This window comes from Pogoniulus pusillus, chromosome Z, assembly GCF_015220805.1.
Source record: "Pogoniulus pusillus isolate bPogPus1 chromosome Z, bPogPus1.pri, whole genome shotgun sequence".
NCBI lineage: Eukaryota > Metazoa > Chordata > Aves > Piciformes > Lybiidae > Pogoniulus > Pogoniulus pusillus.
The window spans coordinates 112,055,174-112,078,104 of NC_087309.1; the positions used below are offsets into that span (position 1 = coordinate 112,055,174).

The following is a 22,931-nucleotide window of genomic DNA, read 5'->3' on the forward strand; positions in this document are numbered from 1 at the left end:
GAGTAACTGATAGATACATTACATGTGGTTTGGCAGGAAAGATCAGGGTCCTGTTCTTGATTGGAAGGATGGAATGTTGTGGTCCAGATTCCACCCTTTTGAAGGACTTTTCACTTCCCAGGTGAATATTCTCCAGTTTACTGGGGAAAAGGCAGAAGGAACAGCATGAAATTTCTTGCTGGGATTGTGACTGTTGGTTGGTTGGCTTTGCTTGGGCTGCATTTACCAGATGAGGCCCAGTAGGTGAAATGTGTAGGAAACGGTTTACTTTGCAAGTCAAAATCAGACTATAGCATAAGGCTTACAACATATCAGCATTATTTAACTTATATTCAAGTAAAGGCACTTTTTGGACTTCCAACAACAAACTTTGGCACTTTGTAAGGATATGAGGAAATTACATTATCTCAAACTACTGAGGACGTTTTGTTGTTGTCTATTCTCAGTATAGTCTTTTTGTCCCTTGCTTTGTGCTGGATGTTGTTGCCATCTAATAAAATGTCAGTGTGAATCTGGCACCACAAAACTACCCTGGCTTTTTTTTTTTGGAGGGGGGTGGGATGGTGTTTTTCCTTTTTTTAATAACAACAGCAAAACAACTCCACCAAACAAAACAAAAACACAATCAAACTTCTTGTCAAGCTAGTATGTTAAATTACATCCTGTCTGATTGGTGAAACAAGGTAATCTCATTTTGCTAGCTGGACAGGAGGAACATGATCTTAATTTTTCCCTGGTCCTGAATTCTTTGCTGTCTCCAAGACTTGTGCCAAGTATTAGGAAATGCTGCTTTTCCAGTTCCATCTCTCTGTTATGATTTCTAATGCAGAAGAGTTTGATCTGGCAAATGTCATTGCTGTAAGTTGCTTGTGATAAATATTCTTAAACCTTGGTACTGCTGGGGGATTTTCATTACCTAGCCCTACACTCCTTAGTGTGAGAGATCTTGGAGAATTAGTGGATCCTCAAAACATTTGTAGTCTAGTGATCTGAGTAGGGTAATCAGCAGCAGCACAATTCAAGTAATAGTGATCCTGTGAAATGTTTCTTACAGAAACATTTGGAGAATAGTGAAAGAAACAAAACACCGAAAATAGAGTCTTGTTCCCTTGATTCTTTCTCTTCTGAAGTGTCAAAATATAGAAGATTTTTTTTTAGATCAATGCATGCAGTAAAGAAAAAGGTAGGTCTATAGGTCTGTGAAGGATAATTGTAAATGGAGCTGGAAACCGTAGAAAAATCTGAGCCACTTCAGTCACATAAAAAGGATTTGCCTGGCCTGTAGGAATATATCCTATGTGTTAGAGCAGTGAGCAAAACTGAATGGACAGATGGGATTTTCTTCAGTTGGATGAGAGATTGCTTCTTTGCTTGAACCAAACCACTTTGCTAACTTTGCTTGCAGATCATGAGATTTGTGTTTGCAGAATGTAACAGCGGATTTAATGAAAATGAAACTGGATTTAAATCAGTTTAAAAGTGTCTTCCTTTCAATACAGCAGTGAATGTGTAAAATAGGCTGAAGATGAGCTGGGTTTCTTCTCCATTCAGAGTGTGCAGACTACTTATATCAGGTTTAGTGAACGCTGAAGACAGATAATCATATACAGATGGTATTTTCACATCTCAAATACGTAACTAAGCAATAACAATTGTTAGTATTCAAGGCATGTTTCCATTTAATCATTATGTAATGAAGCTGGTAGTGTATGTGGAAAACCTTATTTCCTTAGTGTGAAATCCTGTTTCCTCTGAACCAAATTTCTCTGTGCAGTGATTTCTTTAGAGTGTGAGTATAAGCTTTGATACAGTTAGCATACCAAAACCTGATTACAGATGCTAGTTGCATAACATTTTCCTTCAACATTACAGGGCTCAGCTTTGTATAATATTTATACATTTGTATTTATTCATTTGTGCAGCCAGTTAGATGTACTGGCAAGGAGTCAACATAACGTTCCTGAAAGGAAAAGATGTCCCTATCTATTCTCTGAAAGGCTCTGCAAACATGTGAACAAGAGGTTGATTTCTCAGACTTTCCAGAATGTGTTCAGCAAAGTTCCTCACTATAGGTTTCGATAAAACCTTTATGTTTGGAATGAGGGATGACCTTCAGATGGTTGAGAACAATTTGTTAAAATCTTAAAAACTAGTTCACACAATGAATCACAGAACCACAGAACTTAAGAGGCTGGAAGAGACCTCCAGAGATCATCAAGTCCAACCTCTCTGCCAAGGCAGGATGCCCTAGGGTAGTTCACACAGGAATGCATCCGGGCAGGTTGGGAAAGTCTCCAGAGGGAGACTCCACAACCTCTCTGGGCAGCCTGTTCCAGGGCTCTGTCACCCTCACTGTAAAGAAGTTTCTCCTCATGCTGAGGTAAAACTTTCTATGCTCCAGTTTGCAGGTGTTGCCTCTTATCTTATTGCTGTGGACCACTGAAAAGAGATTGGCAATTGGCACTTGACCACCACCCCTCAGATATTTGTACACATTGATCAGATCTCTCGGCCTTTTCTTCTTCAGACTAAACAGTCCCAGGGCTCTCAGTCTCTCTTTGCAGGGTTGATGCTCAAGTTCCCAAATCATCCTCGTGGCTCTCTGCTGGACTCTTTCCAGCAGGTCCCTGTCTTTCCTGAACTGGGGAGCCCAAAATTGGACACAGTATTGCAGATGTGGTCTCCCTAGGGCACAGTAGAGGGGAGAAGAAGCTCCTCAGACCTGCTGACCACACTTTTCTTGATGCACCTTGGCCATGAGAGCACACCGCTGTCTCGATGAAGGAGATGTGATAAGCAGGCCTCTGTCGAAACCCAGTGTAACTACTCTGATACACAGTTAGTTTTGTCAAGCTATGTTGCTGTAAACTCAAGTTGTATTTACCCTTTCTCCTCTTACCTTCAGTAACACCTATCGTATGATTGAACAAGATGACTTCGATATTCATACAAGACTGCACACCATTGTGAGAGGGGAGGATGAGGCAGCTATGGTGGAGTCAGTGGGCCTTGCACTAGTCAAGTTGCCAGATGTCCTCAACCGCCTGAAACCTGACATAATGATTGTGCACGGGGATAGATTCGATGCTTTGGCCCTGGCTACGTCTGCAGCGCTGATGAATATTCGCATCCTTCACATTGAAGGCGGGGAAGTCAGTGGGACCATCGATGATTCCATCAGACATGCCATAACCAAACTGGCCCATTACCATGTGTGCTGCACAAGGAGTGCAGAGCAACACTTGATAGCCATGTGTGAAGACCACGACCGCATCCTTTTAGCAGGCTGCCCTTCATATGACAAGCTTCTCTCTGCCAAAAATAAGGACTACATGAGTATTATACACATGTGGCTAGGTGAGCAGTCCACTTTGGATGTTTTCCACATGCCTTTCAACACTAGACAAACTCGGTAGCTATGTTATTAGTCTATGATATTTGTTGACCAGTAGCTCTGAGAATAGTACAGGACAGAGATAGACCTCTTGCTAGTAAGTTCAAGCTGTCCAGGGCTGATCTTAGAGAAAAAAAAAAAAAGAAAGAAATCAAAGGGAACTGACACCTTATGGACATTCTTTTGAGAAAGGCACTGCAGCATGTTGCAGTGGGGCAACATGCACCAAAGGCTTTGGATATTTCATATTCGCTGCCTTACAAGTAATTCCTCTAAGCAGTCAGGGTTTGTGCTTGCTTCTCTTTGACAAAGTGATCTCCTACATGGCACATGAGCTTGTGTGGTTGGAAGCTGAAATACCCTTCCATCAGTTGATGGTAGTGTTGCAGGTAAATATTTTAATCAAATGTATGCAAAACAAGTATGGCTGACTTTTTTTGAACCAGGAAGAATGAAGTCTTTGCTTCAGGATGCACAGACGACAGGAAAACAGAGCAGTTTCAGGGGTTTCATGTTCCAGGTTTATACTGGTGTGAGAACAGGTGCTTGACCCTGGTATAGTCTTGCAAATCTCTATGAGTAGGCCTGCGAATTAATAGTTTAGTGGAGTTTAGGCAGTAATATCTAAAGATATGAGACTTACTAAGAGGGACGATGTCGACCCTCCTGTTACTCCTTCAAGATTTTTGGTAGCAGCATTGAAATTTGTGTCAGTTATCCCATTCCTTGACTGTTCAGTGTTTCACATCAGCAGTTTCAAAAACATGTCCTCATTTCCTGTTACTGTCCATGCCAACAAAAAAATAACCTTGTTTTGGGCTCCGTTGGGACAGGAGAAGATGTCAAAACAAGAGATTATATAGTTGCTCTGCAGCATCCTGTAACCACAGACATTAAACATTCCATAAAGATGTTTGAGCTGACACTAGATGCACTCATCTCCTTCAACAAGAGAACGCTTGTTCTGTTCCCTAATGTGGATGCAGGTGAGTAAAATACTTTCATGATGGAAGGGCATGTAAGAGATTGTCTGTAAAGCATCAGTTGTTATGGAGTGCTTTTATACCAAAACTTCCAACCAGATGGAAACAGCTGTATGTGCATCCACTGCAGCTCCATGTTTGCATTGCTGGAGGACTTTCTAGCTTTTCAGTGTGAGGAAGAGGATGAAGTGGAACCATTTCATCTGTAGAAGTAATGTTAGTTCCTCCTAAATTAACTAAAAACAAGAAGATTTTTGCAGTGGATATTTGGATCAAACTTTGGCCCATGTGCCCAGCCCTGTAACTTGTACTGTGAAGATAAAAAGAGAACAAAACCAAATCAGACTTGGCAACTTAATGAACAGCTATTGGCTCCTCCTCAGGATGTTTGCATGCATACTTTGCGTGCATACTTTGCATGATGCTTCCAGTTTAACAGTAGAACTAATCAATCATTCTACTTCTTGCTTTTCTTTAGGAAGCAAAGAGATGGTTCGGGTGATGAGGAAGAAGGGCATTGAACATCATCCCAATTTCCGGGCAGTAAAACATGTTCCATTTGACCAGTTCATTCAACTAGTTGCTCATGCTGGTTGTATGATTGGTAACAGCAGTTGTGGTGTCCGAGAAGTGGGAGCGTTTGGGACACCTGTAATCAACTTAGGGACACGTCAGACAGGAAGAGAAACAGGTACATGTTTGCATAAACCTCTTCATTTTCTCATGGTTCTGAGGTATTCTTTTCTTCCACAGGACAAAGTCAAATGAATGCTTAATAGAGGCTATCTTACAGCATCAGAGCAACACAATTTTTGACTCATTTTAAAGCTTCACTGGCTACTCCTGTAGCATGTTAGTGTTGCTTGGTGTTATATGTAAGATAATGAAGCTTTTACCTATAGGCAAGTTAAAATATACCTCAATTTGCACTGGATTTCATTTAGCAGAGTAGGCAACTGTTTTCCTTTACAGCTAGTTTGATGTTTGATGTGTATTAAAATTTCACTTGAAAAATAAACTCTTCTCCACTTTAGGAAGTAACTGTTGTGTTATTTCACAGATATGCAGTTGTTATCTGGATAGCCATTTACCTCCTGTTTTATTTTGTGCAATTCTAACTTAGCAACAGCATTCTGCTGAAGGCTAATATTCTACTCTCTAGTGTTCTGTAATGCATGACAGCATATCATAGGAGTCACCATTGCTTTACTGGGAGGAAGGGGAGGAACATAATTGAAGAGTTATGCTCATCTGTCTGGAGTCTTGCCTGCTCAGAGGACACAAAAATATTTTCTCTTTTCTGAAGCAATTCTTATCCTCTGATATAATTTTAGGAGCTGACCTGTCCCGTTATGTCCAATTTTGTTGTCTAGGTGAAAATGTTCTTCATGTTCGTGATGCTGACACACAGGATAAGATTCTGCATGCTCTGCAGCTGCAGTTTGGTAAACAGTACCCATGGTAAGTACATTCATTTTGCTTCACTGGAGAGCATGTTGAAGCTGCAGAAGTAAACGACATAAAGTACTGAGGTGGTTCGTTGTGTTTTATTTGAGTGCTTTAAAGGCACTACTCTGAGATTACAAATTACTTTTCATTTCACATACCTCATTCAGAATCATAGTGCAACGCCCAGCATGCAGATTAGTATTTGTAAAGCAAAAGGTTTTGGTATAACTAGTAATTTAATATCCAAGAGAAAGCCAAGAGGACGGAAATTATATGTTGTTTTAGATTAGCATGATTACAAGGGCTTGTTTCATAGGAACAGTGTGGGGGAGAAGATCCTGTCTGCCTACCTCTGACTTGAGCCTGAAGGACACACCAGCTCAAGCCACACGTAGCTGGATTGACCTCAGGCATGATACACAGACAGTCCTAAGTGTAAGCTCCCAGGGAAGCCGCAGGATTGTAGCAAGATGCTCTTCATTATTCTTCAGCCATGCAGTATTGACCCTCAGTACTTTAACATATAAGTTCTTATAAACTTGAAGATAATTTGTCTCATTAAAGACAAGAATCAAAGGTGTGTTTCTTAAGAGCCTCAAAAGAGTAATAAAACTGAATGCAGCTAAGACCAATGTCTGACACCACGTGTGATGGTATTTTAAAAATAGACTTATATGTTGAAAACTGACATTAATGTACAGTGTATTATTACATAGCTGTCATCTGCATGATAAGTACATCTTCTCTGGGCTTATAGCACATACATAGTATTTTAATAACTTTAGAGCTTTATTATATGAGTCTTCTAACTAAGCTCTTAATTTTTTTGTTGGTTTTTTTTTTTCAGCAGCAGCTTTCTAATTTTCTACATTTTGTGTTTTCTGTTCTAAAACTGAGCTAACACCAAACTTGCACAATTCATTCTGTGATCTTCAAACCACCAGCGTTGTCTACTGTGACAATAGTATTGTGAGCTGCAATACTGTTATGATGTTTTTTATAATTAAGCCTCTGCCACATAAATAATTTTATAGCTTGTAGTCTTATTTCCAATTAAATGATTTTTTTTTTCATATAGCTCCAAAATATATGGTGATGGTAATGCTGTTCCAAGGATTTTGAAGTTCCTTAAGTCTATTGATCTCAAAGAGCCATTGCAAAAGAAATTCTGTTTTCCTCCTGTCAAAGATAACATCTCCCAAGATATTGACCATATTCTAGAGACACAGAGCGCTCTGGCTGTGGACCTAGGTGGAACAAATCTCCGAGTAGCAATTGTCAGTATGAAGGTAAATGTACTGTCTTGTGCTTTTAGGTACTTTGCAAACTCCATTGGCCTTTTTGGTTTTGTTCCTACAGTGGGGATATGGGCTTATGGTGCAAAATAGCTCCAAAACAAACCAGTCACAGGATCACAGAACCTTAGTGATTGGTAGAGACCTCCAGAATATCATCAAGTTCAACCTCTCTGCCAAGGCAGGATTGTCTAGAGTAGTTCCCACAGGAATGCCTCCAGGTGGAGTTTGAAAGTCTGCAGAGCAAGAGACTCCACAACCTCTCTAGGCAGCCTGTTCCAGGGCTCTGTCACTCTTACTGTAAAGAAGTTTCTCCTCATGTTGAGCTGAAACCTTCTCTGTTCCAGTTTGTAGCTGCTGCTCCTTGGCTTACTGCTGTGGAGCACAGAGAAGACATCTTCCCCAGGCACTTGACACCCACAGTATCACACACACACACAGAGTATCACCAAGGTTGGAAGAGACCTCATAGATCATCAAGTCCAACCCTTTACCACAAAGCTCAAGGCCAGACCATGGCACCAAGTGCCACGTCCAATCCTGCCTTGAACAGCTCCAGGGACAGCGACTCCACCACCTCCCCGGGCAGCCCATTCCAGTGTCCAATGACTCTCTCAGGGAAGAACTTTCTCCTCACCTCAAGCCTAAATCTCCCCTGGCGTAGCCTGAGGCTGTGTCCTCTTGTTCTGGTGCTGGCCACCTGAGAGAAGAGAGCAACCTCCTCCTGGTCACAACCTCCCCTCAGGTAGCTGTAGGCAGCAATAAGGTCCCCCCTGAGCCTCCTCTTCTCCAGGCTAACCAATCCCAGCTCCCTCAGCCTCTCCTCGTAGGGCTGTGCTCAAGGCCTCTCACCAGCCTCGTTGCCCTTCTCTGGACATGCCCAAGCATCTCAATGTCCTTCTTAAATTGAGGGGCCCAGAACTGGACACAGTACTCAAGGTGTGGTCTAACCAGTGCAGAGTACAGGGGCAGAATGGCCTCCCTGCTCCTGCTGGCCACACCATTCCTGATGCAGGCCAGGATGCCATTGGCCCTATTGGCCACCTGGGCACACTGCTGGCTCATGTTCAGGCGGGTATCGATCAGCACCCCCAGATCCCTTTCTGTTTGGCTACTTTCCAGCCCTCAGATATTTGTCCACATTGATCAGATCTCCTCTCAGTCTTCTCTTCTCTAGACAGCCCCAGGTTTCTCACTCTTTCTTTCCAGGGGACATGCTACTGGCTTTTGCTGTTGAGGGATAAAGTTGCATCTCTCACAATTTGCCTGTTGGTCTGTTCTTCTAAGACTGCTGTTAAACTACCAAAGGCCATTTGCTGGTTTATAGTCCTAGCTGCTCGCTCTCTGAACAGAACAATTCTCAGATGTGTCAGTTCCCTGTAAGAGATAACTCGGCTCACTTAACTTTTTATATGCCCAGAAAAAAGAGAAAGGCTGCAAGAGCAGTCACCTAACTTTTCTGCAATCAAACATAGCCATGTAATGGGCACACAGAAACACTTTGACCAACAACCAGTATCTAGCAAAGCATATTGCTGAGGGAGTGTGGTAGTGGTGAGTGGGTTTGGAATTTTGCTTCTCTTCTACTAAGAGGAGAATATCTAGTTAGTACATGTCCTCGATATCTCCCTGCAAAGAAGCATAATAACTTCATCTTTATTGATGATCTGGACCAGGGGATTGAGTCCAGCATCACTAAGTTTGCAGATGACACCAAGCTTGGAGCACGCATGGTTCTGTTGGAAGGGTAAAAGAGCCCTGCAGAGGGACCCTGACAGGCTGGATGGGTGGGCAGAGGCCAATGGGATGAGATTTAACAAGGCCAAGTGCAGGGTCCTACGCAGTGCAGATCCTTAGTTGAAACAGTGTTTAATGCATCAGTCCACAGAGATGTAGACCAGCTGCAGAGAGAACCTAGGGAAAACAAAGCAACAGTAATTAGTACAGATGTGGAAAACAGAAAGAAGTTGAAGGAACTAAAATTACTTAGTCTATAGAGAAGGAAACTGACTGGGGGGGAGCCTTGAAATGTGTAGGAGCCTTTTCCATGAAGAGAAAAAAATCAGATTCAATTGCAGGAAAATATTTAAACAGTAGAAGGAAAATCAGTATTGTAACATTCTTCTTATTATCCAGCTTAACTGTCAATGCAGGAGAAGGCTGGTGTAGACAGTCTGGAAGGGTGTGGTGTCTTCATTGCCAACATGGCAGGAACTGGGTTAAAAAGTTGCTTAAAACCAGCTGAATTATAGTTTGTTAATCTTGCATTGGACAGTGATGGCAGACTTGAGTTGACTGATGATCTAAAACTCCCATCAGGGTTGTTGGTTTGGGTTTTTTTTAAGATGCACTGACTGTGTCCTTTGGTGTACAAAAACAGGTGCTTGGTGGTTTAATACTATCATCAGAATAAGCAGAATTCAATGCATTCACTGCCTCTCTTCCTATAAAGGTAACCCATATGAAATATGCCTGAAGTTACAGCCCTGTAAAAGCCGTATGGAGAGAAGTTAAGGTTTAGAGATACTGTGTGACTTAATTGTCTCCATGCCTACAAAGTTCCTCAAATCATTTATCTGGTAATGGCACAATAGGAAGCTTTCATTTGCCTGTGTCATAGCACTAATAAGCATGCATTCCATATAGAATCATAGAATGGTTTAGGTTGGAAAGGATCTCAAAGATCATCTAGGTCACAGGCAGGGACACAGGTCGCTCAAGGCCTCATCCAACCTGGCCTTGAACACCTCCAGGGAGGGATCAGCCACAACCACCCAGGGCAACCTGTGCCAGTGCCTCACCACCCTCACCAGAAAGAACTTCTAACAACTAGTTTAAATCTTCCAGTTTAAACCCATTACTCTTCTTCCTGTCATTATAGACAACACATTGCAAATACCTGACAGATAGCTTATAAAGAGGAAAGCTTGTGCTTGGTGAATGTAACAAAAGCTGAAGCCTTAGCAGCAGGTGAGGCTACTAAAGTGGCATCAGTATCAGTCTGCAGCCAGAAGATTTGCAAAGGCATCTTGCAGTGTAACCAGTTAAATACATGAACATTAGCTGAATATCAGTGAACAAACTCCTAAGATTTCTACTTAAAGCTTCCAGAAGACTGAAGCTAAGCTTATGGGATAAAACCCACTTGGTGATAGTGTAAAAATAACTGAAATCATTCTTATCTGCATTGATAAATGAAAGAACAGTTAGGATTGAAGAGTTTTAACTCCTGAATGAAAGGACAGCTAGGATTGAAGAGGTATAACTCATTTAGGGACCTCATTTTTGTTTGTGGAGGGAAGAGGGGCAGCAGATGTAAAAGTCCTGAACTCTGCAGCAGTGTGTGCATTATTAGAATTCTTTGTCTGTTGCTCAACAGGTCTGGTTACCCAGAAAAAACAAAACAAAACAAAACAAAACAGAACAGAACAGAACTAAAATGACTGCAAAAAGATTGAATGGCTCTGTACACTGACCAGAATTTTTGCATTAGTTTAGGTGGCCAAGAGAGCCAATGGCATCCTGGCATGGATCAGGAACAGTGTAGCCAGTAGGACAAGGGATGTTATTCTTCCCCTGTACTCAGCACTGGTCAGGCCACACCTTGAGTCCTGTGTCCAGTTCTGGGCTCCTCAATTCAAGAGAGATGTTGAGGTACTGGAATGTGTCCAGAGAAGGGCAACAAAGCTGGTGAGGGGCCTGGAACACAAACCCTATGAGGAGAGGCTGAGGGAGCTGGAGGTGTGTAGCCTGGAGAAGAGGAGGCTCAGGGGTGACCTCATTGCTGTCTACAAGTACCTGAAGGGAGGCTGTAGCCAGGTGGGGTTGGTCTCTTCTGCCAGGCACCCAGCAACAGAACAAGGGGACAAAGTCTCAAGTTGTGCCAGGGGAGGTACAGGCTGGATGTTAGGAGGAAGTTCTTGATAAGAGTGATTGGCATTGGAATGGGCTGCCCAGGGAGGTGGTGGAGTCACCATCCCTGGAGGTGTTCAACTGCTGACTGGCTGAGGCACTTAGTGCCATGGTCTAGTTGACTGGCTAGGGCTGGGTGCTAGGTTGGACTGGATGATCTTGGATGTCTCTTCCAACCTGGTTGATTCTATGATTCTATGTCTGGCAGATCTTTGAGGCCTTAAAGACAACTTTCAAATGTATGCTTTCTTCTAGAAGTAAAATGGACACTGTATTTCCTGCCAATGCAGCCTGGGAAAAAAAGAACTAAAATAATTGCTGTTTTGTAGAGTATAGCCATGAAAGTTGAGATGCTAGCAAATCAGAGTGAAAAGGATCAGACTTCATACAACAGATGTAATCATGTGCAGGAAAGGGCAGAGTTGAAGGTGCGGTTTTCACAAAGAAAGTAACTAGAGTTTTCACATGCTTCTTTTAATAGCTGTTGTGTCTTCTAATGATGTCTACTGCAGCCTTATCTTCCAAAATAACTTCTTCTGATGCCATTCCAAACCAAAAGTGAAGACACTAAACATAAAAGCCCTCCAGCCCTGTTGCTGATAAGATGCTGAGGTAGTGAGATCCAATACTCAAGCCACAGATGTCTTGTAATTTGAAAAGTTACTCTGGATACAATGACAGGGTCATGTTGCAAACCGACTGTTTTGGTTACTGCTTCTTCCTTAGTTGTAGCAGTGCAATGCAGTTTACTTAGATGCAGAGCACAGGGGACATCAAAAGGGCAGTAACATTGCTAAGCAGCCTACCTTCTGCCATTTTCTGGTCTAACCCTGCAAGATTAACGTTACGTTAAGATTAGCTCCTCAGTACCCACAGATTCAAGGCATATATAATGAATGCTTTCATTACCACTACATAACTCTAAAGCTGAAAATAAATCCCCACCCCTACATCTCTCCCTCCCCTGAATGACACAGACTGCAGTAGACGGTACTCCAGAAATAGTTCAAGTGAGTCAGCAGTGTAATTGCTTATGAGAGGACAGTAAATTTTCCATTGAAACTTCTAGCATACTTAACTCTTCTCCAGATGGTAAAATACCAGTATCTGACACCATACAAAACTTCCATATGTTCTAACTGGAAACATTTTACTCTTAAGGCGCTATTTGTGAACACTTCACTTTGGAGCTTAAATGCATTGCTGCATCATGGTTTACTCCTATAACAATGGTTCTACTAGTCCCTGTGATGTGTTCTCCCCCTGTGCTCTGCCGTGGTGAGACAACACCCGCAACACTGTGCCCAGTTTTGGGCTCCCCAGTTCAGAAGGGACAGGGACCTGCTAGAAAGAGTTCAGCAGAGAGTCATAAGGATGATTTAGAAACTTGAGCATCTTCCCTATGAAGAGATACTGAGAGCCCTGGGGCTGTTTAGTCTGGAGAAGAGAAGGCTGAGAGGAGATCTGATCAATGTGTACAAATATCTGAGGAGTGGCAGTCAGCAGCAATAAGCCAAGGAGCAACAGCTACAAACTGGGACAGAGAAGATTTCACCTCAACGTGAGGACAAACTTCTTTACAGTGAGGGTGACGGAGCTCTGGAGCAGGCTGCCCAGAGAGGCTGTGGAGTCTCCTTCTCCGAGACTTTCCAAACCTGCCTGGGTGCATTCCTGTGTGAACTACCCTAGGACATCCTGGGGATTGGACTGGATGCTCTCTGGAGGTCCCTTCCAACCTGTAAAGTCCTGTGATTCTGTGAATCCTTGAAATAGCTATTTTAGAGAGGGCAGATTGCTTACAGAAACAGAACGTAACACCTAATGCTGCAAACTTGTTGCCAAACATCTTGCAGAGACCAAGATCTAAGGCAGGCATCTGCAGGTCTGGGGTTTATTGTTTGGTTGTTGTTTATTATGTTTGTTTGTTTTAAGACAGAAGTTACGACTCTACTTTCAAGCTCACCTATAGCTTAAGAGAAACTTCTTCATGAAGTACATTTCTATGGGACATGTTGTGTTGTTTTTAATTTCTAGGGTGAAATAGTTAAGAAGTATACCCAACTCAACCCTAAAACCTATGAAGACAGACTAGAATTAATTCTAAAGATGTGTGTGGAGGCTGCATCAGAGGCAGTAAACGTGAACTGCAGAATCCTGGGAGTAGGTAAGTTCACAAACACTAACTTTGTCTTTTCAGCATGCAGTCACTCCTGAGGGATTTTAAACACCTTTCTGAAATGGGTCTTGTGTACTGAAATACAGTCTTACTCTTAACACAAAACCTTTTTTTTTTTTAAATGTCTGTCAAAATGAGGAGCTGCCTAAAAAATCTGCACACCAGCCCATTCAGTAGCAGCCATGAAAGCAATCTGCTGAGTTATATCTAACCTCCAAAGCCTGCAGTATGGAGGTTTTGTGTATTTTGAAACCACATCCAGTCTCACCATTCTGAGTCAGATGCTTAGTGAAACAGCTGTGTTCCTTTTCTGTCTGTAAGCCTTCTTGGTGGTCAAGATTAACTGTGTAACAGAATTCTCACTTCTACTGGGCCACACTAAAATGTTACAACAGATAACAGAGACAAAGAAGGCTTTTTGCTGATTTCCAGTTCACTTACAGTATCACAGTATCACCAAGGTTGGAAGAGACCTCACAGATCATCAAGTCCAACCCTTTACCACAGAGCTCAAGGCTAGACCATGGCACCAAGTGCCACGTCCAACCTTGCCTTGAACAGCTCCAGGGACGGCGACTCCACCACCTCCCCAGGCAGCCCATTCCAGTGTCCAATGACTCTCTCAGGGAAGAACTTTCTCCTCACCTCAAGCCTAAATTTCCCCTGGCGCAGCCTGAGGCTGTGTCCTCTCGTTCTGGTGCTGGCCACCTGAGAGAAGAGAGCAACCTCCTCCTGGCCACAACCTCCCTTCAGGTAGTTGTAGACAGCAATAAGGTCACCCCTGAGCCTCCTCTTCTCCAGGCTAAACAATCCCAGCTCCCTCAGCCTCTCCTCATAGGGCTGTGCTCAAGGCCTCTCCCCAGCCTCATTGCCCTTCTCTGGACACGCTCAAGCATCTCAATGTCCCTCCTAATCTGGGGGGCCCAGAACTGAACACAGTACTCAAGGTGTGGTCTAACCAGTGCAGAGTACAGGGGCAGAATGACCTCCCTGCTCCTGCTGACCACACCATTCCTGATGCAGGCCAGGATGCCACTGGCTCTCTTGGCCACCTGGGCACACTGCTGGCTCATGTTCAGGCGGGTATCAATCAGCACCCACAGATCCCTCTCTGTCTGGCTGCTCTCCAGCCACTCCGACCCCAGCCTGTATCTCTGCATGGGGTTGTTGTGGCCAAAGTGCAGCACCCTGCACTTGGAGCTATTGAATGCCATCCCATTGGACTCTGCCCATCTGTCCAGATGGTCAAGGTCCTGCTGCAGAGCCCTTCTGTCCTCCAACTCAGTCACATCTGCCCCCAGCTTAGTGTCATCTTACCTTGCAGTAGAGCTCTAAGTTAAACTTTGTGCTCATACAATACAGGACTTCTTCATGATGACTGGCTGCTTTGGTCTTAAGTACTTCAGTTACTTAGGAAGGTGTTTATTAATGTGTCCAGGATTTTCAAGGAGGACATAAAATCCTTACTTTAACTGAAAGAAAAGTAGTTTGCTCCAGAACAAAGTGTAATTGAGTCAAACACAGGACCACAAGATGTTAACATCCTGTGTTGGAAGGGGGTTGGAAGGGACTTCCATATGTCATCGAGTTACATCCCCCCTGCTAGAGCAGGGCCATGGAGTCTAGCTCAGGTTGCTAGGGATGGACTTAATCCCAGACTTTTTACCAATACCGCTAGTCTTTTTCCAGCTGTGGTAGGTAAGGGTAAAATTAATAACCATTGAAAATTAATAAGAAGTAAGAGCTACTAACAAAAAGGCAATGAAAAAAAGTGTTTTCCTCCTTTTAGCCCTATAAACTGCTGTCAGCACTCAAAATAGTAGCTACATGAGCTAATCTTGATTGAGTAACTCCCAGTAATACACAACAGGTTTGCAGAGTGCTCAAAATTAGAATTCTCAAGAAAACACCCACAATATTGAACATGTGCTTGCACATTCTAAATTGCAAGAGCTTTGCAGACAAGTTTCAGATTTCTTTTTTAATGATTTTTGGTGTGGGTTGTCTTTTTCATTAAAGCATTTATATTAGAAGCAGCTTTATGTCAATGAGGGTAAAGTTTTAAAGGCTGGCAGGCCCAAAGAACATTTAACAGCTATTAATTGATTGTTTTTATTGTTTTGTTTCACAAGACATGGATGATAAACCAAAGATAGACCTGTATCTACACAGCAATATTACACAGAGATACTTCTGACAGCTATTTACTGCTGCTAGGCAGTGCTTAAGTTTTCTTTCTGGAGCTTACAGTGGTGAAGAAGGGGGTGAGAAGAGAGCTGTTTTTATCAATTACATACTTATGGCATTAGTATTAACTGAGCTTCTGTTGTAATACATATCTGGTTCTTAAAATCCTAGGGAGACTGTCACAGGGTGACTTCAACAGAAATTACATTGGGAATGTGATTTGTCAAAGGCATTTGCTTGACAGGGTCTCTGATAATCTGTTCTTTGTATTTTTAAGAAGAAATCACCACTCAAACGTCCAGTGGTTATTTTAACTCATTCTGAACCTAAGGAATTAGAGAAAATTTCAGAATACTTCTGCTGTTCCAGGTTTAGAACAGTTTATTTTCACAGTCTGCTGTTGGGGGCAGGGGGGAGGTTAGTCTCTTCTCCCAGGCAACCAGGGAGAGAACAAGAGGACAGTGCAGGTTTAGGCTAGCCCTTAGGAAGAAGTTTGTCACAGCAAGAGTGATTGGCATGAGAATGGGATGCCCAGGGTGGAATCCCTATCACTGGAGGTGTTTAAAAAGGAGACTGGATGAGGCACTTAGTGCCATGGTTTAGTTAATTAGAAGGTGTTAGGTCATAGTTTGAACTCAGTCATCTTGAAGGTCTTTTCTAGCCTGGTTAATTCTGTGATTCTGTCAATCTTTCATGCATGACTAAAAGGAAACACAAGCAGTATGTGACTTGCTGCATTCTTGCCTGAAGTTAACTGTCTGATCAACACTAACCATTACCTTATCTAGTTAGCCTTAAGATACTGGATGCATTATGATTGAAACAATGGAGTTCTGTGAATTATCTTTACATGTCAGTAATTGCACTGCCAGTAACACATAGGAATCTTTATTTTCACGCTCTCTTCCAAAACCTAGTATTAGAAATAAAAATAATTGCCACCGAAAAGAGTAAAAATGGATCTTTTACTTAAGGTATTACACAGACTTAGTTTTGATTTTTCTTTCCTATATTCCTGGGGCTTAGGTATTTCCACAGGAGGCCGGGTAAACCCCCGAGAAGGAATTGTGCTTCACTCTACAAAGCTCATCCAGGAGTGGAGCTCTGTGGATCTCAGAACTCCAATATCTGATGCTCTGCACCTGCCAGTCTGGGTGGACAATGATGGAAACTGTGCTGCTCTAGCAGAGAGGAAATTTGGTCACGGAAAAGGAATAGAAAATTTTGTGACACTCATTACTGGTACAGGTGGGTATGGCTATATTATAGTTCAGGTGGGTATGGGTATATTATAGTTCAGTTAACCCCAGAGGCAGCACCACCACTCAGAGGCTGAGCTGATCTTAAAATCTTTAACACCACCACTTCAACACCAACACATCTAATATATTTGGTCCTTAAACCAAAAGTCCTTTTGCCTTGGTATCTATTTGGGGTTTTTTTTAGGGTTCCTGTCAATTTATTCAGACAAACTTTGGCAAAGTGTAAGCTTGATAAAGGAAGTTCTACTGATACCTATGCAACCTTAGCTGGATTTCCCCTCTTCCCCTGCCCCAGCTTTATGGCTTGATTTTTCTTCCAACTGCAGGAATACATTTCAGATCAGGATAAGCATCTACAAGATCATAGTAGTATCATAGTAAGCAAATATAGATGAGAGTTGATGATTATTATATCTTGATGCAACTGTGGGGTTAACTTTTCTCATATGTTACATATGTATGGTCCTTTAGAAAAGTGGCAATAACAAATAGTTGATTAATTTTCCCTCCCATGGTTTGGGATGGGGCAGTAGGTTGCTCCTGGCTCTTTAGCAGGCAAGTTGAGCTGTCTAATACATCTCCTCTGAAATGCAAAATTTCAAGGCCCCTTAAAAGGTTAGTTTTGTGCATAAAAAGCAAGACCTGCAAGCTTAGGAGATCTGTCATAGTGGCTCAGTACCATGAATAGGCTTTATAAAGAAGGAAAAGTATTATATACCATTTTGATACATATATGAGTATGAGGAAGCTAGGAGCTTGCTTATTAGGTGTGTCAGAGAAGTGAGTTTTGGTTTACTATAGAAGACCACTGATGCACATATTTTGTCTTGTCTGTATTAGAGTTAGCATATGTCAGTGTCCCGCAGAATGTAAAAAATGGTTTGTTTTTTCTTTTTTCTGTTGTTTTTTTTTTTTCTTCTTTTAATTGTAGAAGTTCTTGTGTCTTTGCAGGAATTGGAGGTGGAATCATTCATCAACATGAATTGATCCATGGCAGTTCTTTCTGTGCTGCTGAGCTTGGGCACATTGTTGTATCTTTAGATGGACCAGAGTGCCTGTGTGGTAGCCAAGGATGTATAGAAGCATATGCCTCTGGAATAGCACTACAGAGAGAAGCTAAGAAACTGCATGATGGTATCTATCTACTTTTTTTTTTTTTTAATGAGATTACTAAACTGCAGTATAGGAAGAAATCTGTGGAAATAGTACTTGGAAATAATAGACCTCTTTTTTTAGAGAATGAGGAGAATAGGTCTAAAGGCAGGCAGACAGAATTGCTGTGTACAGCAAATCCAGCAACTGCCACAACCTGGAGAGTACAATGCAATTCTTTCCCAGTGATGGCAATACTCAGGCAAGCCACATCTGGTCTCAAAAGTACCAGAAGCATGTAGGGTCTCCTTAAGCGTGCTGTAAGGTTTGGTTTCACAGTGATTGTCTTTCAGCAATAGCTTCTCAAACTTAGATAAACTATGTTTGAGAACATTCATACTTATTTTGTTAAACTTTGGAAGCAACAAGAATTACTATGCTGTAACTGTTTGGAGTCAGATGCCCTGGTTCTACAAGTAGATCCCTGAATAATATGGATATATCTGCTTTGGCTAAACTCATACTTGCACAGGTTGCTCAAGGTTCAGACTTCAGTATATAAATTAAGAGATGTGGAAGATCTTAACTGCAGGCTTGTCACCCTCCATTTCTTGACTTGTCACATCACCATGTTTTCCTCCTGACTTTCCTCTTCAATCAGAGGACCTGCTTTTAGTAGAAGGAATGACAGTGAAGAATGAGGAGGTTGTTGGTGCTGCACATCTCATTCAAGCAGCTAAACTTGGGAACACAAAAGCAGACAACATTCTCAGAACAGGTGAGAACACAGCTCAAAAGGTGGAATGATTATAGTTTTGGGGATACAGAAATGGTAATGCCCTATAACACTACCAACACAACTCTACAAATTGAGGACCTCTCTGTATAAAAATTAACACTGTTTAAGTATTAAATTTAAATGCTGGAGGAAAAGTAAGAAGTGCATAGAACACACAAGTCTGTTTGGATAAATGAGATGATTAAAACCTTCTGCAAAGGTCAGCTTAAAGAAAGTGAAGTCTCAACATTCTTATACTGGAAAGTTTGGAGACTTTTCTTTGTAGGCAAGGAAATGGTTAGCCTGAGTAATCAAAGGCAATCTATATTTCACATGGGATATTTTACTAGTTTTAAACTCAGTCCTCTTGCTCATACATAGTGGACAGCACTACAGTGGTAGAGTAACACCTACCTAACTTCTCTTAGCTTACAAGTGTGGTAATTCACTGGTTTGACCTTCACATCTGTATCATTGAATGATGGATTACTGTGCAATAAAAAAGCCTTTTTGTGAGAAGAATTAATGGCAGACCTTTATCAGCTGATAACTTAAACTCAGAATTGTCTGCTGTGTGGAGCTGAGTGCTTTCCTGACACTATCATTTGCTGCTAACAGTTCCATCTCAACTACTGATGCCTGGACTGCTCTGAGTATTCTGCTTCATTTCTTTTTACTTTATCTTTTCAGCTGGGACAGCGTTAGGCCTTGGAGTTGTCAACATTCTGCACACGATGAACCCCTCTCTTGTGATCCTTTCTGGAGTCCTAGCTAGCCACTATGTGAATGCTGTCAAAGATGTTATAAATCGACAGGCTTTGTCCTCTGCTAAAGCTGTGGATGTGGTAGTCTCTAATCTGGCAGATCCTGCTCTCCTTGGAGCTGCAAGCCTGGTACTGGATTATACTACACGTAGAATTTACTAGGTACTTGGAAGAAGTACAGAAATGGACTGTTCAGGTTCCTCATGGGGAGTACTTCCCCAAAACTCTTCTTTAATGAGAGCAGCTACTGAATGAGAGTAGTGTTGAATACTGACTACTTCAGCATTTCCTAACTGAGGTACTCTCTTTTTTTTTTAGTCTATTTCCTAAATTCCATCTGACTTTATATGAACTACTGTGCAATTCTGTTGTTTTTAATTGCCTCTGTTGGCAAGCCCATATGTTGCTTTAAGTGTAGCTGAATTATTTATGAGCATATCTTGGTGTATAGTGGGGGATATGTGTATGGTGTGTCAAATTATAGCTAACACTTGGGGATAATCGCTCATTTCTCGACTGTGTGAAATGAGGTCTGCAATGTGACCAGCTCTTCAGCTTCCAGGCTTCCACCAGCAAACTAAATATGATGGAGTCACTGACAGCAGGCAGCAGTTTCAGTGGGTGGAAATGAAGGAAGTTGCCTCTCGGGTCAAGCTGGCTGCATCTAGAAACTGGTTCGTGAAGGCCCTGGTGAAAGCAGTTATTTATTCCATCATCTCTGGAGGGCAGAGTCCCATTTTAGAAGCTTTGCCTCTGAGGGAAGAAGAGGTCTAGTGAGCTTACTTAGAGCCTGCAGAGCAATCCAAGCCAACCAACAGCTGTGGCAGTGAGCATTTTTGCCTTCTGGTTATGGCCAACAGTAAATTATTTGAATGTATTGCTTGAAGTTTTCTCAAGGGACTCAGTCTGCTATTTTGTCTGCCAAATTAACAGTTTATTCATTGGTAGCCAAAGTGGCACATCTGATCATAAAGGCTGTGCCTTTCAAGAAGAGCAGAGTGACCTGCATCCCCTCAGCAGTTCTGGTGGCTGCAGATACACTGTTCTTATCCTGCGTTCGCCATCAGCTTGCAGGATGGAAAAATCAAATTTGAGCCTCATCCTCACCTTCAGGGCATTCAGAAGCCTGGGAGCAATACTTGTCAAATACCACTGAAGGCTCACCTAGGGAAAGCATGTTTCTTTAACTAGTCCATCCTGACATTATAGCTCTCTTTATCTACAATACTAAAAGCAGAACTTTCAAGATACTCTAGTAATAACCATTTGAGACACACTGAAACTGAAACACAGACCCTTCTAACTGATCAGCCACCACGGAAAGAAGGTATCTGTGGAGGAATTCACAGTATCATCTACTATCCTTTGTCTAGAATTTTATGGCCTATTTTGACATTTAATTCAGGCCATTGATGATATTCTCAGAAGCCCAGAAGTATACTAGTACAGGGCAGTGAAAGGGACTATTCATAACATACTCAAACTAAGCCAACAAAAATGTGACCTTCTGCAACCACTCCCCTCTGCTGTCCAGTAATCTTGGATCTTGCTGCTGGCATAGTAAACCACTCTGCTTGGCTAATTCTGGGATCTAATACATACAAGTTTCCTTTATCCTCTCTTTTGCAAGGAACCCTTACCCAAGAACTCACATCTTCATAGCAGACTAAAAAGACCACCACCAGGTCACTCTCCTGATATTCCTAGGAATAGTTGTGCAGCCTCTATACTGGAGTTTTCCTCAGAATCAGCAAATACTGGCTCAACCAGTTGCAAACTAACTTAAATATTACTGTGGTAACTCCATGAGTAGGTCAAGGAGAAATCCACTTTGCTGTGCATCGATAGTAGCTGCAGTCAGGAGTAAACACTGTTGAGGTTCTAAGAGAGATGAGCCCTGCCTCTTGATTTTTCCATCCTCTGGAACCACAAGGAATGCCTGTCATAAAGTGGGACCAGGCTTTTGCTTTCCAGACCTCCTGAAGCTCTGCATTTATGATACCTCTGCCTCTGTGATTTTTCCCTAGCAGTTTAAGCAAGGATGCAGACATGAAGAAAACATGAAAAAAACTAAAATACATTTGGAAAGATTTATTCTAGACATGGTGGGTCCTGTTAAGGAAAGAGGTTCTTCAGATGCTCTGAAAATTACATTATTTTCTCTCAACTGGACAAGAACCTGCTGTATATGTACCAATGGTGCAAAAGTCCTTGGCAGTTTTTCCTGAAACATTTATGGATTTATAAACACCAGAAAAAATAAAAACAATCATATTTAATAACACAGTAGTGATTTTATTTCTTGCTTTTCATTCCTCATCTGTTCAGAAACCTCCCTCATACTTCAGGCACTTCATTGTGGACAAGAGATTTTAGGGAAGATGAGGCTTTACAGACACTATTTCATCCTGGGAGGAGGGAACAGGCAGTGTTCACAGAATATCTGCAGTACTGTTCACTTGATGATGGTCCAGTGTCCTTTGGAGCAGCCCTTAGCCATGAAAGTCATGGGCTCCAGTAAGGGCAAACCAGCCTTTCTATCCATTACAGGAAAGGAAGAAGAGGAGCAAAAGCACAAGACAACTGAACTCTCTTTCTCCTGCTATTTTCAGCATTTCAAAGCCTAAAGAAGCATTCTCGTTACCTGAACTGGCACCATCTGTTAATACTACCTGGTGTAGCAGGAGACTTGGTTTTGCAGCATCCCCGGTAAATGCTCGCACTATCCTGACTGTGGAAGCCTTGGCAAGAATGCTGCTGTCCAGCCCTCTAAGCAGAACTGCCTATGACCCTCTGGAGCAAGGTCCAGAGGAGGAGCCATGTCCAGAGAGGAGCCCTCTCACGGACATGCATGTTTCTAACTAGCATTGCACAAGCAAGCACCAGCAGTATTTAAACCAGCAGATCACCGACAAGTTGGAAGGTGACTTCAAAACAAGTCCTCGGTGCTGTAGTTTACAGTTGGTCATTGTGAGACCTCTACCAGTCCCTACACAGCACTGATCTTTATCCTTGCTCCCGATGTGTAAAAAGATAGCTTGGTCTGTGACAGCTCTACCTAAGCTTAGACACTCAACCAGCCAGGAGACCTGGGAGAATGAGGAGGCAACTTGAGTTTTGCCAACTATCTTTTTACAGGTCATTCATAGAATCAACCAGGTTGGAAGAGACCTCCAAGATCATCCAGTCCAACCTAGCACCCAGCCCTAGCCAGTCAAGTAGACCATGGCACCGAGTGCCTCATCCAGTCTTTTCTTGAAGACCTCAAGGGACAGTGCCTCCACCACCTCCCTGAGCAGCCCATTCCAATGCCAATCACTCTCTCTGTGAAGAACTTCTTCCTAACACCCAGCCTATACCTACCCCAGCACAGCTTGAGGCTGTGTCCCCTTGTTCTGTTGCTGGTTGCCTGGGAGAAGAGGCCACCCCCCACCTGGCTACAATGTCCCTTCAGGTAGTTGTGGACAGCAATGTAGATATTGCTGCTGCTTTGCAAGCCACATCACCAATCAGTGTGGTATCCAAGTCTGAAGTTTATATTTTGGTCTCCTGAGCAGTAAGTTTAATAATTCAGTATTTTGAGTCTTTGACCTGCCATCCAATCACTCAAAATTAACATGCCTCACCCTTCTGGTGGTC

General features: G+C 42.4%; 1 protein-coding gene across 2 annotated transcripts in view; it reads left to right on the top strand.

The window, feature by feature from the left end:
• Positions 1–21,574, top strand: part of GNE (glucosamine (UDP-N-acetyl)-2-epimerase/N-acetylmannosamine kinase) — a 42,869-nt gene extending 21,295 nt beyond the window's left edge. For both annotated transcript variants that reach the window (XM_064176320.1, XM_064176321.1), the window contains exons 3-12: positions 2,906–3,357; positions 4,228–4,380; positions 4,856–5,068; positions 5,751–5,838; positions 6,905–7,115; positions 13,068–13,197; positions 16,423–16,644; positions 17,610–17,792; positions 18,412–18,528; positions 19,219–21,574. In XM_064176320.1, the coding sequence (XP_064032390.1) occupies positions 2,906–3,357; positions 4,228–4,380; positions 4,856–5,068; positions 5,751–5,838; positions 6,905–7,115; positions 13,068–13,197; positions 16,423–16,644; positions 17,610–17,792; positions 18,412–18,528; positions 19,219–19,454 (2,005 nt within the window). In that variant the 3' untranslated portion in view covers positions 19,455–21,574. The remainder of the gene's footprint in view (positions 1–2,905; positions 3,358–4,227; positions 4,381–4,855; positions 5,069–5,750; positions 5,839–6,904; positions 7,116–13,067; positions 13,198–16,422; positions 16,645–17,609; positions 17,793–18,411; positions 18,529–19,218) is intronic.
• The last annotated feature ends 1,357 nt before the right edge of the window (positions 21,575–22,931 follow it).